The 17,614-nt window shown below is 40.5% G+C and overlaps 2 protein-coding genes across 14 annotated transcripts in view; one reads left to right on the top strand and one right to left on the bottom strand.

Annotated features, from left to right (window-relative positions):
* The window catches only part of GPATCH2 (G-patch domain containing 2), a 126,386-nt gene extending 120,324 nt beyond the window's left edge, over positions 1-6,062 (bottom strand). For 11 of the 13 annotated variants that reach the window (XR_006653405.2, XM_045184532.2, XM_045184531.2 and 8 more), the window contains exon 1: positions 5,746-5,888. Coding sequence is in view for 12 of the 13 variants with exons in the window: in XM_045184532.2 (XP_045040467.2) it covers positions 5,746-5,873 (128 nt within the window). In the remaining variant the exon portion in view is untranslated. The other 2 variants (XM_024576031.3, XM_024576035.4) reach the window with 1 other exon arrangement.
* Positions 6,063-6,314: 252 nt separating this feature from the next.
* The window catches only part of SPATA17 (spermatogenesis associated 17), an 83,236-nt gene continuing 71,936 nt past the window's right edge, over positions 6,315-17,614 (top strand). The window contains exons 1-3 of the mRNA XM_024575942.4: positions 6,315-6,422; positions 11,201-11,290; positions 12,405-12,486. Coding sequence (XP_024431710.2) covers positions 6,355-6,422; positions 11,201-11,290; positions 12,405-12,486 — 240 coding nt within the window. The 5' untranslated portion in view covers positions 6,315-6,354. The remainder of the gene's footprint in view (positions 6,423-11,200; positions 11,291-12,404; positions 12,487-17,614) is intronic.

Here is a 17,614-nt window from a genome sequence, read left to right on the forward strand (position 1 = left end):
CTCAGCCTCCCCTGGTTCTGGAGTAACTAATGGCATCTCTGGCCTCACAGAATTCAGGCCATTAGAAGAGGCCATCACGTGACCAACAGCTCATTTATTTCCTTTGCCCGCAGTCACACTGAAGACCACTGCGTCGTAACACTTTACCCTACAGATATTTTCTCAAATAAGGCCTTTCCTATTGAAGGGGAAACCTGGAAATATAGAACTGTCCTATGTGCTTATTAAGCATCCACAGGTTAAAAAGTTTGTAAATAGTAAAACTCAGTAAATTACCACTTTGTTAATTAAAAAGTTTTCTATTCACATTTATAAAACAAATTCTCTTTGTTTGAAATCCATTCCTCTTCATTGGGAAATGAAATCTGTTGGGAACAGTTTGTAATGGTCATGATGTCTAACGTAACATTTCATTAATAGTTGTTTTAAGATGGTACAAATAAACAGAATAAAATTATAGTCCCACTATCTGCATAAGGTTGGACTTTGTCAAGGGAAATGAGTAGCTAAGCATTTTGTTTTTCTCACGTGGTACTAAATTATGCTGAGCAACCAAGATGTACATTCAACCCAAACTTTGATGTGCCAGGTGTAGGTAAAAATTTTTGGTCAAAGGTCAACTTTGTCTGTCTGTCCTCCGCCAGGCAACACTAAACATCCCTAACATTAGGTGTGGATACTTGGGCTGGTTGAGAAACTCCCTGACCTAACTATTTAAACCATCGATGAGAAGTAACCTTTCCTCTCCTTTTGAGAAAGATAGTATCAGGGTGGTGGCACCTGTGTTATTCTGAAACATGTAAAAAATTACTGTTTTATGAACAGTACATTAATTACCGTTAATTACATTAACACTAGGCAACAAATATGGCATAAGATTCTCTAGGGGGGGAAACAGGCTGAGAGGAAACTCTAGGGAACCTGAGTGCTGCATAGACCTTGGAGAAATCACTTTTTTTCTGGTTACTTTTTTAAAGTATCTTTTATTGATTATGCTATTACAGTTCCATTTTTTCTCCCCTTCATCGCCCTCCACCCTGCACCCCTTCTCCCACCAGCATTCCCTTTAGTTCGTGTCCATGGGTCGTACATGTAAGTTCTTTGGCTTCTCCATTTCCTATTCTTAACTGCCCCCCCCCCCCCCCGCACCGTCTACACTGTACCTACCATTTATGCTTCTTATTCCCTGTACCTTTCCCCCATTCTCCCTTCTCCCCCTCTCTGCTGATGACCCTCCATGTGATCTCCATTTTTGTGATTCTGTTCCTGTTCTAGATGCTTGCTCAGTTTGTTTTTGTCTTTTAGGTTGAGCTGTTGATACTCATGAGTTTGTTGTCATTTTACTGTTCAGTTTTGATCTTTTTGTTAGATAAGTCCCTTTAACATTTCATATAATAAGGGCTGGGTGACGATGAACTCCTTTAACTTGACCTTATCTGGGAAGCATTTTAACTGCCCTTCCATTCTAAATGATAGCTTTGCTGGATAGAGCCATCTTGGATGTAGGTCCTTGCCTTTCATGACTTTGATTTCATTATAAAAATGGGTATAATTTGTAACTTGAAGGGATTCTTTGAGGATGAGAGTGGGGCCTTAACGTGTGAGAGCAGTTATTTCAGCTTCCAACAGAGATGGTGGTTAGAGGTCATCGCTAAGTAAGAGACACTGGTCACTGATAGAACAAATCATCCTGCTTTAAATGTATAACCATAGTATGAATGCTGAAGATATCATAATAAAATCCAAGACCTTCAACCTCTCTGAGGTCTTGAACCACTCTGAATGTTGGGGAAAGCAGGGACAACAGACATGTGCAAAAATCTTGCATACAGTTTCAAGAAACTCAGGGACTTCTTAAAGACTCCCAAGATCTTAAAGACCTTAAAAAATAATCCCAAGTTAAAAAAAAATTAATGCTTTGCATCTAGACCTACTTCTTTCTTAATAATATGCAGCTATAAGAAAAAAAGAAAATCCCCATTCCAAGTTGAGAGGCGCGCAGTTCCCACCACAGAAAGCCCCGCCTCTCTCGCACAGGAAGCCAGACTTCCAGCAACTTGCACTTGGTGGACGTGCTGCTGGCAGCTGCTCCTGTGACTGTTGTCACCACAGGACGCTCGGAAACCTTGTTTTCCTCCTCACCCTAGCAACTCGGTGAGCAACAAACCACAGGCGGCTTTAAAAGAAAAAAAAGTCTAATTCTACCTTCCACATAGGGATCGAATAAGGCAAATTGATCGATTTTTTAAATTTGAAGAGCGTACTTTTGATGTGTTGTTACTTCATTTAATGACTACAGGAGTCACTCGTTTCTTTCCTTATACTCTAATTGCTTTCAAAACGTAAGCTATTGAATAAAAAGCTGCCTGAATGAAATATCGTCAAAGTCTTTCCTGTTAACATGCATAAATTAGAGCACCCAGGCAGCTTCTATATGTAGGCAATTAGTCTTATTCATTGCTTATGCATGTAACTGCTTAATATGTATTGAATATATAATATATTCTGAAGTCCTAGACTAGCAATGAGAAGGAAGACAATTGAATATTAATTGCAAGCACCTAGCACAATGCTTGACACATCACAGATGTTTAAAAAAAATCTGTTGGATAAACAAATTAATGGAGGACTAAATAAATGAACAAATAGCCAAGGAAAAATAGGATGACTAAAAACTTAGGCAATCCAGATTTCAAAATTTCTGTCATACTGACAAGTTAGACACTCTAAGTTTTTAGTTAAGTGAATGTGTCAGTTAAGGGCATATTATCAAAAATATAATATACCCTTATTATATTAAGGACATATTATAAGGGCATATGTAAAAGCATATATAAGGGCATGAAAGATGGTTTAGAAGGTGTCCAGCTTGCCACAGACGAGGATGCTAAGAAGCTATACCTGGATTAAGGAGTTACATGTCCGAAATCACAGTGGCCACTGCTTTGATTCCTAATTGTTGAAACAGAACCTCGTCTCAGACAAATGTCACAATATGAATCTAAGTTTAAGACAACAACAAAAAAAAGAGCTGTTATTAAAAAATGCATATTTTCCACTATGCAGTATTCCAGACATAAAAAAATCCCCAAAACCCTCAAAATACCAAGTAGGAATGAAACTACAGGAACAAAGGTCCAGACTCAACACAAATTTTTTTAGTTCAATCTTTAAAAATAATTCTTCCAAAACCCCAGAAATTGAATTTAAACATAATTAGTGTAAACATAAAGAAAAGTGTATCTAAATACTAAACATTGTTTGTTCACCAAATAAATCAAATTTTAAAAGGTTAACATTAGATGTACCAAGTTAGATAAGTTTTGGATCCTCATTTCAAAAATTTATGTGTGTGATGAGTCAGGAAGTGACAGACACTCTCTGCTTTCATGTCTTTTTTTAATAAAAACATAAGATGAATCACTTATAAGATTAACTTGAACAAAAATATATATTCATTTCCTGACACACAGAAATCAGGATCCTTACTGTTTAACTGTATAAAACTTTTCTTCCTTAGGCTTCTTTACTATAAAATATAGTATCAGGTCTATTCTGCAAAACGTTAAGAAAAAGATAAAAATCTACATTTCCCCAATTGCTTTGTCATTAGAGAGCCTCAACATTAGAGAGCAAGTTGTAGCTGAGAGTTAAGATACATCAGAAATTCCAGGTCAGTTAACAAATACAGGAGATTACCTTCCAGTTCACATATTCCTTAAGATATATATTATCCAGATATCATAGGCAGTATACAAGGATGGTTAACAATTTTTGTAAACTATATTGGAATCATACTGCAAATATGACACTTGGGCTAGTTACTTAAACTATATTTGTCCCCTCACCATCTCTACACTCCAAAAAATAAAAACAAAACCCTACCTCAATAGTTTATAAAAGATAGTATGTATGTAAAACCTGCCACCAAGTAACAACTTGATAGTAGCTTGTTACTTAGTAGTAGCTTGTTACTTAGTAGTAGCTTCTCCAGGGGCACTGGGATTTCCACTGAGGTGAAACATACAAGCATAGTATTGTAAATGTCCTATCAATGAATGAAAAACTTCCACTAAGAAATATTGAATGACAGGATGGTTGTGGAGATAAACTAGAAAATAAGGGTCCCAGTCATCTAGAACACATTCATTCTGCCAAATCAGGCACGATTTTAAGAATTTCGTTCAAAGACACGGATTCAGCTGTGGCCGCATAGCACAGTTGGGTAGAAGGTGGTCCTGATACACCAAGGTTGTGGAACAACAAATCGATGTCTCTCCCTTCCTCCTGCTCTCTAAAAATCAATTGTGAAAAACGAAACTGTTTTAGTGCTAGACACTACTTTATACTAGGTCGTCGTAAGGGTGAGTCGTATGCTGCCAGTGAAAACTCCATAGGCTCTTTAAAGAAAACTGTATTATAAAGGCGTACCTTACATGATTTAGGTGGAAGGGAGAGGAAAGAGTGGACAGTCATATTTTTTAAAACATTAAATAGTCTCCTGTCCTACAAATCATCATCAACACAAGAACAGACCAATCTACATAGCACATTCTGCCTCCCTCCCTGATCAAGGTATTGAATAGTGAAACATTAAGGTAGGTACCCTGCAGAGGCAACTCTGGGGTGATGGAAATGTCTCATATCTTGCTGGGTATAGTGGTTACACAGAACGTCCACTGCCAAAACAAAAAATACTAAACACTTAAGAGATATATGTTTTATTATATACTAATCACATCACCACTTTAAAAAGGTACTTCCTGCTTTGATGAATGGAAAATGTATTAGAAGGAACATAACCAATCTATAATCACTGGAAAATGAACTACAGAGTTTTCTCACTTTCAAAACATTTTAAACAAGATACTCTTTTAACTTTCCAGCGATAGGTGATGCGAAATAAATTCTTTGAGGTCACAGACTACTAGAATTCCCCTTGTTCTCATTTGCTACACAATCTAGGAATGGACATACATTTTCTAGCCACATTTCACCTGCTTTCAACATTTACGTTTGAGAACTGTCAGTGGAAAATCTGCTTGTTTGTTTCACTGCTTGTCTTGTGCGCTTGGAGGGAAAGAGCCCAGGAGGAAATAGGACAGGCACTGGCGTTTTCCACTGGAAATCCATCACCCAGCTCCCAGCTCTAGGACTAAAATATGCATGGCCGTTTGGGACAAGTCACTTAAGTATTCCGAGCCTGTAATAATCTCCTATCACAGGGCTGTCATGAGGATAAAGTGGAAGCACTTTGAAAAGTCAAAGCAATATATTATTCTAAAGTGCCATTGGCTGATGTGTTACTGTAGACTAGTCAAACCCCAGACTTAATCCTGGCGTTTCCGTGTCCTTAAAAAACTCCCATACCTATCTCCTTTGAACTGTAACGAAACGTTCATTAGAGTTCAGGACAGAAACAGGTAGGTTACACCCGCTCTTAAAAAACAAACAAAAAAAGTAGGGTGGGGTGGGGTGGGAAGACGAGGTGGCTTCCACTGTCAAACTTCCAGAACTCTAGAGCTCTGGGATTTGATCTTCCAAGACACCTGGTACGATCTAGCCGGTTTCGAAAGGGCAACACGGGACTTGGAGGCATTCTTCCTGTTCCTAATCTTGTCAACAATCTCGAGGAAGTGAACTGCCCCGGCAGTACCGAAAGCTTGGCTCCTAAAATCCCGCGGAGTGTTCGACAAGCGGTCAGCCAGCGTTCACTGTATTCCTTCGCAGGTCTTTGGCACACACCTGAGATCGCGAGCATCCCAGGCACGCGTGGGAGCCAGGCCCGTGTTCAGGTCGTCCGCCACCACTCCCTCCCCCTGCCAGGCCAGGTACAGCGGCCTCCGGCCAGCACCCCGGTCCTGCTCGCCCATCCCCAGGGCCGCCAGCCTCACCAGCTGTTCCCGGCGGCGGGAGCTCCGATCGGTTGGCGCCCGGCGGCCCCGAACATTAACGACACCCGGGAGCCTGGCCTCGAGGCTCAGGCCCGAGGACAGACTCCAACCACCACCGCGCCAGCGACTTGCACAGAGCAGTTCAGCATTTTGAGCTGAGCTTCCGGAAGCGGGCGGGCGGCGGAAACCGGATGTCGGGAGCAACCACCCGCCCTCCTACCCCCTCCCCTCGGCGAGCCTCGCCTTTCTCTCCTGTTTTTACGCACGGAGGCAAATCAACTAAACTTGGTTTCCTACTCAAAATTTGTTAATATTTTCTAATATTTTTGTAAACTGAAACAGGGTGAAAAAACGTGGGATAAACGAAAAGTCAGACCCCCCCGGGACTCGCCTTTTGGTTTGGCCCGGTTGCCTTGGAGACCGGTAGCAACAGCAGTGGGAAAGCAGAGGCGGGGAGGTGATGGCCACGCTGGCCCGGCTGCAGGCGCGGTCCACGGCTTTAGCACACCAGTACTACTTTAGGAACAGGTAAGTCACCAGCGCGGGGGTTGCGCAGAGGGCTGGCTTGACTTGAGGCAGTTGTTCCTGAGCTGGAGTCTCCTAATAACAAATTTCCTCGCCCAGTAACTGCAAATCGCCCCATTCATTTGTGGCTGCAAACAACCGCAAGTTTAAAAGTAGTGTTACCATATAGGGGGTTTTTTACATGGGGAGGTGAGGGGCGTAGATATCGGCCTGAGATGATTTAAGTAAAAGCCCAGCGTAAATAAAATTGTAAAATGAAGTGCTTTTCTTTGACATCATCACTCCACAATTTGCTGAAAGAAGGTTTAGTAGCCTGATTGGGGTCCCCTGGATCCCCTGTCTGCGTGAGCTAGTGTGTCCGCCATCCACCTGGGAATTCGTGCCTCCACTATTTCACTAGCATCATTGAACTCTGTCCTATGACACATTTCTGCCTCTGAATTGACAGTATCTAACCCTGTCGGGATAATTAGCATCAGTATATTAATTAATAGAAGAGGGCTAAGGAAGGTACAGGCTTTCTTTCCCCTCTCCCCACACCTAAACTTCTGTCTCAGGAAGAGGCTCACTCATTGTAGCCATGGCCTGCTGGAAGCCCCGCCCCAGGAGGTTTTCCAACTCCAGAGAAATGCGAAACGGTGAAGTAGGCGGTGGTAGAATGTAGTGGCACCGCCGGCCAATGGAAAATAAGTCAGTAGGACAAGATCTTCCCCAGCCGTTCTTATTCTAGCATTTACCGCACCTACTACATTCTTAGTGTGAGCTGCAGGTACCTCTCCTGTAGCACTTAATCACAATTCAGTTGTACATTCTGCTGTGAGATAACATCTCTCGTCCTTCTTAACCTACAAGTGGACAGTCATTTTTTGGTCATCATTTCGGTCTTCCACGTCTGTCCTAGTTCCTGACACACAATAGTTGCACAGTAATTATTTCTCTAATAAATGAATCTTTCAATCACTCCTCAGTCCTGGTTTAGGTAAACATATGAAAAAAGCTAAAAATAAAAATTATCTATTATCTATAATGATTTTTTGTCGCTTTATTTAATGACTTCCAGAGTCATTCAACTGAGAGAAATGAGATTTAGAAAGTAAATTGTGTGCCAAACACAGATCTAGGGGCAGTTTGATGCATCGCAATCCAAAGCTTATGTTGGGGGTAGAGGGACTCCAAATCATCAAGGCTCTGCCTGGAAGTACATTCAGTTGCTCCACATGCCAGCCTCATCCTGGAATCCATTATCCCCATAAACTTAGTCAGTTTGTCTCTGACTCCAATGTAAGCAACAGTTCCTGATGGAATTCTTGGTCTAACTAGACAAGTCATCTAATGGGACAGTCATCTCAGTCTTATTCACCTGAATAAATGACAGCTTAGTGGATAGATAGGAGCCCCATCCTCTGATTCTAACTAACTGATGATTTTTCTATTACTCATAGTACTCAATTCTGACTAGCAAAACTTAGGCTTCTGCCATATATTCAAGGAGGATTTTTTTTTGTCTATACACGGTGTTCTTTGTAATTACTACATATTTTTAAAAGCAGGTCATTTGAAGCCATGCATGCATCCTTTTCACCCAGTAGGGGTCTGCCTCCCATGCTGAACTCCCACCTGCTCACCACTTTGGATTCCCTTCCCATCACACTTGGGTTCTGATTCCTCATACTGGCAGCCCTTCCATGTGGGACCTCTCCTAACCTTCTCGGGACACCCTAGGGCCAGGCCTTCCCCCCATGGGAACTCTCTCCTTTCCATGGCATCCTCCCCACAGGCAGTCCCCACAGGTGGAGGCTCATCTTGGCTGCCACAGGCTCTGATGCCCGTGCTGAGCACTGTGACCCCCTCCCCTCATGCACCCCTCAACACTGATTCCCTGCTGTCCTTCCCCACATGCTACTTTCTTTAGGACTTCATTGTTCAGGAAATACAGTGAAGAGAAGTGAAAAGGAAAACGTAGAAAACCGAATACTAAAGCATTTTCAAATACACTGTAAATGTATCTGTAGCTCATTATCCATTGAGCTGTGAAACAATAATAATGCGGGCTATTGATGAAAACAAAACATGGCTTCGGACTTCCAAGCTGGAGTCCTATTTCTCATCGTCAAGTATTGACCTCTTATCCTGCACAGGGGGGATAATCAGAACACAAAATATCAAGTCAGCGTAGTTCATGCCTTCAAGGAGGTTGGTATCCTTGAGACGTAATGGTGAAATGATACCCAGAAAATAATCATATCACACATCAATGTATCTTATAATACAGGGCAGCTAACATTGGGATTTTATCCCTGTTGTCTAAAACAGTTGTGAGACATGATAATGAGAAGGAAGAACTACTGGGTTTTCAATCCAGTATTTATTCAGTAGCTACTACGCATAGGTCAGCATAACCACAGTATGTTCATGTGTAAAATGCATCGTTTCTGCATATTAGCGAAAAGATATTTAACTGTACTTCTTTTTCATTGTCTGTGTATTGTCAGTTAATCTTTGGCCACTAATGACACACATGAATATAGTGTTATTCAGGGTTATCACACCTATTTCTAGGTGAAGACGATGTGACTGGAAACTTCCAGCTTTTTCGTGATGTTTTATTACATTCCCGGTAATACTTTGGGTCTTTCATCATTAATAATTCATTTAGTATTCATTGTGATAATACTGATCATAATAAATTTATTTCAAATTCGCATAGATGTCATATTTTATTCACTGCTATAGGATTTTCATTGTAATTTGGAACTAATTAATATACCATTAAAATAAAGTGTTACCCACATTTTTCATTTGAAACATAAAATGTCTAGCAGTTCATGACATATTGTAGGAGTATTCAGCATCCCAGCGGTCACCCAAGTATCTGTAAATTTCATTTTTAAGCAGCTAAAAAGAGGGGCCCACAGATAAATGTGCGTGGAAGTCAAATTTCAGCACATAAGTTAAAACTTAGCAGTAAGTTAACTATAAATTATTTTTTAATGTTTCCCCTTAAAATGTATAGTTCTTACAAGTGTAGTGCAATATGCATGCTTGTATTTTATACATTATTATTCATAACTTCAAAGTGAAGTGATAACTTCAACTTAATTTTGCTCTTGATTATGTATTATATGTTAGCATTATTACCAGGAGAGATTAGAAAACACAAACTCAAAGCAGATAATTTCATTGCTCATCTTTTGAGTATCTAGGTATCATCTTTTGATGTCTGACAACAATTATAAGCAAAGGGTACGTTCAAGGTATACATCAGTTCAAAAGAAGCATCAGTTGTATCTGTATACATTATTTGTATTTTTTCTCCCTCGTTTGTAAAGGCAGTCAGTTGATTATTCGTGGGGAAGAAGAGGCACACATGCTCAGTAATTTAAATAGAGTGTGTTACGAAGGGAAACAGATCTAATGTAATATTAAATGTTAGTGGCAAAGGTGGGTTAAATGACCATCAGAAGTCATTTTATCCCATTATCATGAATTTCACTTCTCATCGGCCTTATTGAATGAAGTTGCATGTTCTTTCTTTCCCTCCTTCATACTCTTCTTTGGATTGCTGGCTCTGCTGGACAGTGTGTTGCTGTGTCTTTTCTATTTTTGCCATAAACGACATCTTGTTTCCGGCACTATCACATCTTGCTATTGGCGAGGATAATGTTTTAAAGAAAGAACGACTGATTCCCTGTCACCCGGCCACCCCTTGTGACACTGACTTTGCCCCCGTGACTTCCTCACAGCGTCTGACGCTGCTCAGTCACGGGCTCCCCGTCTGCTGGTTTCCCATGAACGTCTGGGACACTGCAGAGTCCTGGTCTCTTACAGTCTGGCCGTCTCTTCTGAAATTCCATTCCCTAACGACAGCCACTGTTAATAAACTCATTTGTACAAAATCGGGCTTTTTCTGTGTGTGCATTCACATGTACATACAGTTAAAATTGTTTTACAAATATGGAAACTTGTAATACTGCACTATCATACCTTTTTTCACATTATAACATGTTATGTCTCTCTATGTGAAAACATATTGATCCCCTTAATTTTTTTGTAAGGATGGGGAGTCAGGGTAGGCTCCCTGGAGGAAAGGACTTGAAGCTGTTGTCTCCCACATGGAATATATAAGATGAGCCCAGAGCCCTGGTCAGGAGGCTCAGTAGGTTGGAGCATCCTCCCGTACACTGAAAGGTTGTGGGTTCGATCCCCGGTCAGGGCACATACCTAGGTTGCGGGTTCAATCCCCGGTCAGGGTAAGTATGTGTCGCAACCAATTGACGTTTCTCACCCTTCCTCCTTTAACTGAAATGGACTTTCTGAGAATTCTGTGTAGAATCGGCATGCTGTGATAGATTTATTTTACTTAGAGGCAGTTCATTGAACTGATGCATTGAATGAAATATGTAAGAATTTTAATGTTGCATGATGTAGTGGTATTTAAATAGTAAATTCAAATAATATGTTTTTCAAAAAATAAAATTATAGCACAGTACTGTTTTATTTCCTTATAATATCACTTGGAAATTAATTAGTTGCAAAATAAGTGATTATAAAAATAAAAAAGTAAAGCTGTTGAAAGCACATGGCCCCTCAGCGAAAGGTCAATTTTTAAAACATAGCTCATGATTTGTGAAATGCTTTTTTCTATTTAGTATTTTAATTTTATTTAAAATGGCATTTGAATTATAATTATCATTTTGGAAGAAATTAAAGATCAAGTTCAACAGATTGATTTGCTTAAGAATTGTATCAGTCACTAATGAAGTGTTTTCATTTTTTTTAAGTGTTGTGGATGTATTTAGAAAAAAGGAGAATGATGCAGCAGTTAAAATCCAGAGCTGGTTTCGAGGATGTCAAGTTCGGTCATATATCAGGTATATTTAGTTTGTCATGGGAAATTCAGATATTTGTAAAAATATACTTCTTACAAAATGTAATTGGTACATGTAGGCTCATTTCGAATAATCTTTTATGTTACTTGCAATGAAGTTAATAAATTATATGATATCCTTTTTAAAATATAACCTTTTGGGTCATCTTTTCTTTTACATCAAAAAACTAAATGATATTAACCATTTCTCAACTTTTAACAATTCTCAATATTATAAACATACTTGATAAAATTCTTCTCTTCAAATTCCATAGGATGTGACAGATAACTGGACTTGTATTTATAGCAATTAATTCATTGACTGGTAAGAAAGAAAAGGAAGCTATTCCAATTTTTTACAACCATTTGATAGATAAACGTAGATGATACCAGAATGATACTATTCCTATTGCAGAGAGATTGAAGTTGATTCTTAATACTTCCACCTTTTAGTCAGTGCTCAAACTTTCCTTCAGTTTTCCTTTAATTCTAAAAAAGTGTTTTCCTGGTTAAGGTGGAGGAAGAATATGCCTCATCGGTAATAATCCAGAATGTGGGCTGTGGATTATACTATATACGGCCTCATATTATTAGCTAGCAGGAACCAAACATGCAAATTAAAGTGTGGAGGTTTCTCCTTTGTTCACAGTAAACTAGGAACATGGCAGCGAAGAGAGTCTTTTTGAATTCCGCGGGCCAGGTAATATAAGGAAAGGACAAGGAGGGGAGCTGTTTCTTGTCCTCAAGAATTACTTGTAAATTCTTACAGTGGTTCACATCAGTAGTGCCTGGCTTATTTCTGAACACGTCACAGTGACCTGTCTTAGAGTCTTAACATCATAAAATATCTTAGAGAGTAAGTATTGAAGAATAACTGAAAAATTTTTAAAAGTTTAATCAAAAGCCCCAAGGAAATACTGAATAATTATCAATACCTTTTTCCTACTTCTAGGAATTACGAATTATACCCACAACGATAACTCCCCACTTTTTGAAAGTACACACCAATTTGGCTTTGGAGTTTATTTTTTGAATTACAGGAAGGTATACTCTAAGCAAATTTTCAGAGATATTTTTGTTTCAATGAAAGTGTACTAACAAGCGTATTTTTCACTCAGGTATTTACACAGAGTAGCAACCATTGTTCAGAAATGGTGGAGAGGTTACTTGGGAAGACAACATTGTCAACTCATTGTAGAGGTAAATATTATAAAATTTACATATGTTAGCATTAAAATGATTCAATATGCCATGACTTACTGACTTCAGCCATATTTATAGGTAATTTTAAAGTTATTTCTGGTAAGTATTTATATAAGAACAAAACTGGACTTATTTTTAGTATGAGAGCTCTTTAGAGAAGCCTTTCTGATTTTTCCACGCAGAACCAATGACTTATTTCTTTGCACCCAAACTGCACCAGAGGTTTACAGTGTATATATTTATATGTACTCAGTTGTTGATGATTTTCTCTGCTTTCTAGATGGTAGGTAGACACTGTAGCTTGTGCCTTTTTGGATCTCCAACATTTAGGCTAATCTCTGGCCCATAGCACACTCAATAATCATGAGTTAAATTGAAGCGCCCCGAATTAATTCTACAAAACTTAAAAGTATGGCAGTTTTTCTCTATGCTATTTGCCATGCTTTATTATCGACCGCTGGAATGTTTCGAAGACTTGCCTTAAGAAGTGTAGCGCGCCACCAGGATCTGCGACCACTGAGAGATGTGCGGGAGTGTGCGGTAGCACGCCAACTAATAGTTCAGCTGCGTTTTAGGAGATCAAGAAAGAAAAGGTAATTTTCTTGATACAACATGGAAAGGCTTCTAATCAGTGGCCCACTTCATTAATCTTCTGAGTTGTTTCTGTTTGCTCATCTAATAGTTTGAATTCGTTCTTCATCTATTCTTGATTAGTTGCATTGAAGTGAAATTAAAACAGAGAGGGAGGATGAAGAAAAATAGAAGTACATGATTCATTGATAAGGGTTCACCTTTAGAGAGAAAATCTTTAAAACACATTACTAAAGTACAGGGACTACTTAGAGGAAGATTCTAGTATCTTAGACTTAATTAAATAAATAGAGAATTCAAACAATAATGCTGGCAAATGTGCTCCTCCTGATACGTTCCTTTATTCAGGTAAACGGTACAACCAGTTAACCAGAAATCTAAGCCCGAGAATCGGTCATCCTAGACTACCCCCCACCTCTTTCTCCCTAACCTCTGTGTCCCATAGGTCATGAAATCCTCTCCACTTTTTCCCACAAAAGTCTCCTGATTCCAATCTGAACTTCATCATTTTGCTCCCGTGCCTGTGGCCGTACTGCTCGCCACAGCCCATGGCATCAAGTTCACGCTTCCCAACATTTCCCAGAATGTCCTTCTCCCCTCTGACATGCCTGCCGCCCATTGGTATGAATTGAAGGCTTTCAGTGAGGACTTTCCTTAACCCTGATCCTACCCTGATCTCCTGAAGCTGCGTAGGATGGGAGGCGTCTCTTAGGAACACTGTGTCCCTTTGGGCATCTGTATGGGTGCTGCACATTCTTTATGTACTTCCCTCCTCTGAATGGCAGAGACTCTCCTCTTTATTACTGTATCTCAGATGCCTCACAGTAAACATCGTACAGGCAGCCCGCAGGCATTTTTGCTACCTGGATCAATGAACGATTCACAGGGATATTAAGTTGGCAGACTTTTGCTGTGGTCAATGTGACTGGTGATCAGTAGCAACATGTGTTAAAAGTATTCACCTCCCCTTCCTCATAAAACAATGATTCATCCCCAACCCATCAATTCTGGGCTCAGCCATATATTGTAGACAATGGTGCAGGTGTTACCCCCAAGGGGAGGCTTGAAGTGGCTTTTTCTCTCTTCCTTTCCTGAGCTAAGGTGAAGAGACCAGCGGGGTCTTGCGACAGGGGTCCTTAGCCCACTGTAACGTGAGGGAGACAGAAACTTTTTGTTTTGTAAGCCACTGAGGTAGCTGCATTTTCATCTCAGCAAAGCTGATCAGTGGTTACGAGGACACCAACAGCGTGGGTGGAGATAACACTGGAAGGGTGCGCTCAGTGAAGCTTGCAGGAGTCGTGAGCTCGAGTCTGTGGTGATGTTAGGACACCTCCGTGTGGTGGCATCTTGTAAGGAGATTTTGCTCTCTCTGCAGAGTGACTGGAACACCATAAGAGCATCCAACAGCTGCCTGTGAAAGGGAGCTATTGAAAGGGAGCTTAGACGAAGGAAGAGTCAGAGCTGGAGACAGAGGTTTTGGAGCCATGATTCCAAGCACACAGGATTTGCTACCTGATGGAAGAGGTAGCCGAGCAGTAGAGCAGAGGGCCAAGAATGGAGGCTTGTGCAATGAGCTCAGTAGGACTTGGGCAGACGAAAGGGAGTTACAGGGAGATGATGAATAGAAAGGCAGCGGCACAGTATCGCTGGAAGCAGAGGAGAAAACTGTCCGACAAGGAGCTGTCAACAGTCTCAGATGTGGCAGAGCTCAAACAGCGAGTGGACTGGGAAGAGACAGAAGAACTGGGATCTCTCTAGATAGGCGCCGCATTTTTTGACAGCCTCCCTTTTAATCCCGCTACATCCGAATATTTCCGCCCAGCTTTTACAGAACTCTCCCAGGGACACCAAGGTGGCCCTGGTGCCCCTTGTCTCCCAGGGACAAGCTTAGCCAGCCCTGATGTGGCTCGAAGTCTCCAGGACAGTGCCCCCGATGACCCCCGGGAAGAGCACCATTCCAATCTTTTGTGACCTGACTCTCTCTTGCTTCCGAAGACTATGCTTCTGCTTCCCGAAATGTCCAGCCTGCGCTTCAGGCCTTCCCGCTGACTTTCATGCTGCTGTGTCTGGCAACATAACCCAGATGTGCCCATTGATTCACGGCCTTGAAAATCTGCTCCTCTTAGTAAGGATGAGCTCTGCTTCTTCCTTTCCGTTAACAGAGAGCATGTGGTCGCCTGGTGTGTGTGCTCGTGCAACTGTGTTTCACACCTGTGAACTCTGGCCGTCGTTTTACTGCTTCCTGCTCTTCCCCTTGGACACCCCCGTGGTCCTACTGTTTGGGGATCCTTCTCGTTTTCAACTGTGTAATGTTCTACACAGCTTGTCCCTCCTGCTCCCAGCTTTATTCCACGAGTGGTGACATGAAAACAGTCATTCCGACAGGCGACAGCACCGGAGACATGTGGAAACACTCCTTCCTCTCCTTTTCTGGAGCGCCTGGTGCTTTCTTGAGTGTCACCTGAAGGAGTTAATCAATGTAACCTGTACAGGACGGCTGTACACACCTTCTCTCCTTCCATTTCCTTCCCTTTTCTGTACCTTATTGTAATATGGTTTACATTCTGTTTAATATCAAACACACTGTTTTTTGACCACCACACTCTGAGAGCAGCTAAGTATAAACATCACCCTAATGTACATGATTAATTCTATATGCATCACCATGAAGGAAGTGTATGTAACTGTGTTCCCAAACCGCTCGATGGTATTTTTTAAAATTGAGATCATTCAGTGAATAATGTATGTGTGGCAAACCCATTGATAGAATTTAATTTTAAAAAATTAAGGCATTAGCAGCCATTACATTTATAAAGAATTGTTATTTAAAAAGATTAGTTTTCAGATTACAAAAATACTTCACTTTATTGCTAAAAATCAAGGCTTACAATATTTATACTCTGCTTACCATTTTACTGCTTCTTAGGAAGGTTTCATTTGATTAGTGTTTGAAAGAGGGATGATGGAAAGAATTTTATCAACTTCGAACGGGACAAAGGCTGCCATCCACTATCACATTCTATTGTATGTTGTCAGGATAAATACCAGCAGCGTTTTTTCTGGTTTGTAAAAATAAGTAAACTGTTGGTCACTATTTTTAAAACCGATGAGATTGACATGGTTGTCTCTATGTCTCTTTATTAGTTTAGCAAATGTTTCTTCCGTAGATGAGCAAATGCCCAGCTCTTTTTGTAATGTCTTTATAGGACTTCCACATCAGCTATAAGTTAATAAGGCAACAGTTATCACCTGTTAGTGTCAGAGCCTAAAACTGAAACATACTTTTTTTCCTTCAGGGTCTTCCTTTTAAATAAACACCAAAGTTTAAATAACTTAAAACTCTAATTAACTAATATTAATTTAAACCTGCATTAACATATTTTCATTGTAATTATGACATGATTATATTAATAATCCCCTGCTTTTAAATATTATATTAACAGTAACTGTGAGAAATAAGGTACTTGGCTTTGAATTTTTTGGTGGAAAAATAAGAGTTGTGTTAAAAATTGGCTGCTGACAATGACCAGATTGGTATCAGGTGCCAGCAAACAAGGCCAAGCATATGCACAAAATATTCATGATGATTTGACAAGGAATCATGTTAATGATTCTGCCCCAACTCACGAGGTGGGGATGACACCGAAGTGGGGGGCAGCAGAGGCTCGGGCCCATCAGGCCTGCGGTCCCTGTGCTCACTGTCTCTGAAGTTTCCCTCGTCATCACTTTCCTACCAGTATTTTCTCTGCGTGCCTGATGTAGCAAGTGAGGCCAGTTGATCTGGTCAAGGTTGTATAGACCTATTACTCCAAAAGGTCTCACATATGAGTTTTTGTGGGGGGTTTTTTTCCCCCAAAAGCAGCTGGGCTAGAGAATTGAGGAGCGATGTAACGTCAGTTGCCGGTTTACATGAGACTGCTCCATAGGAACCAAAGTGCTCTTCCACCCTTTAACTATGACGTTCAGAATTCTAAGGCTTACAACTGCATCTCTTCCCTCTTCATTCAGAATAAAGTTTCACCTCTTAGACATTTTGGATTTTATTTAGAGTTAAATTCTTACTTCTGACAACGCTAGTGATCATCCCTCTCGTAATCAGCATCCCAGGGTCCCAAGCCCCCTCATTTCATTTTAATCTTCGCAGCAGCTCTAGGAAGCATGCAGTGTCCCTTGTGGAAGGATGGAAGTCAAGACTGGGAGGCCTTCAGAAACTGTCCAAAGCCACACAGCTGCTGAGAGCAGCATCGGGAACTGAACCCAGCTCTGTGGCCTGAAAGCTCACACACCTCACTGACGCTAACTGAACAGCAATATGATAAAAATGAGAAATATCTTTTTCCGAACCCCAATTTTTTCAACTCTACAATTTACCAATTTGTTTCTTCTGTGTACAAATATTTAATGTGTATGCCTGCCTTGATATGACTTGAAAAAAATATGATTTTAGAGTAAATATTTTGTAATTCACCTCAAACACCAAGAATTATGCCTTGATTGTTATAACAAAGAAAGAGAATTTAAAATGAAGTAACAC

The sequence above is a fragment of the Desmodus rotundus genome, chromosome 10, assembly GCF_022682495.2.
Source record: "Desmodus rotundus isolate HL8 chromosome 10, HLdesRot8A.1, whole genome shotgun sequence".
Taxonomy (NCBI): Eukaryota; Metazoa; Chordata; class Mammalia; order Chiroptera; family Phyllostomidae; genus Desmodus; species Desmodus rotundus.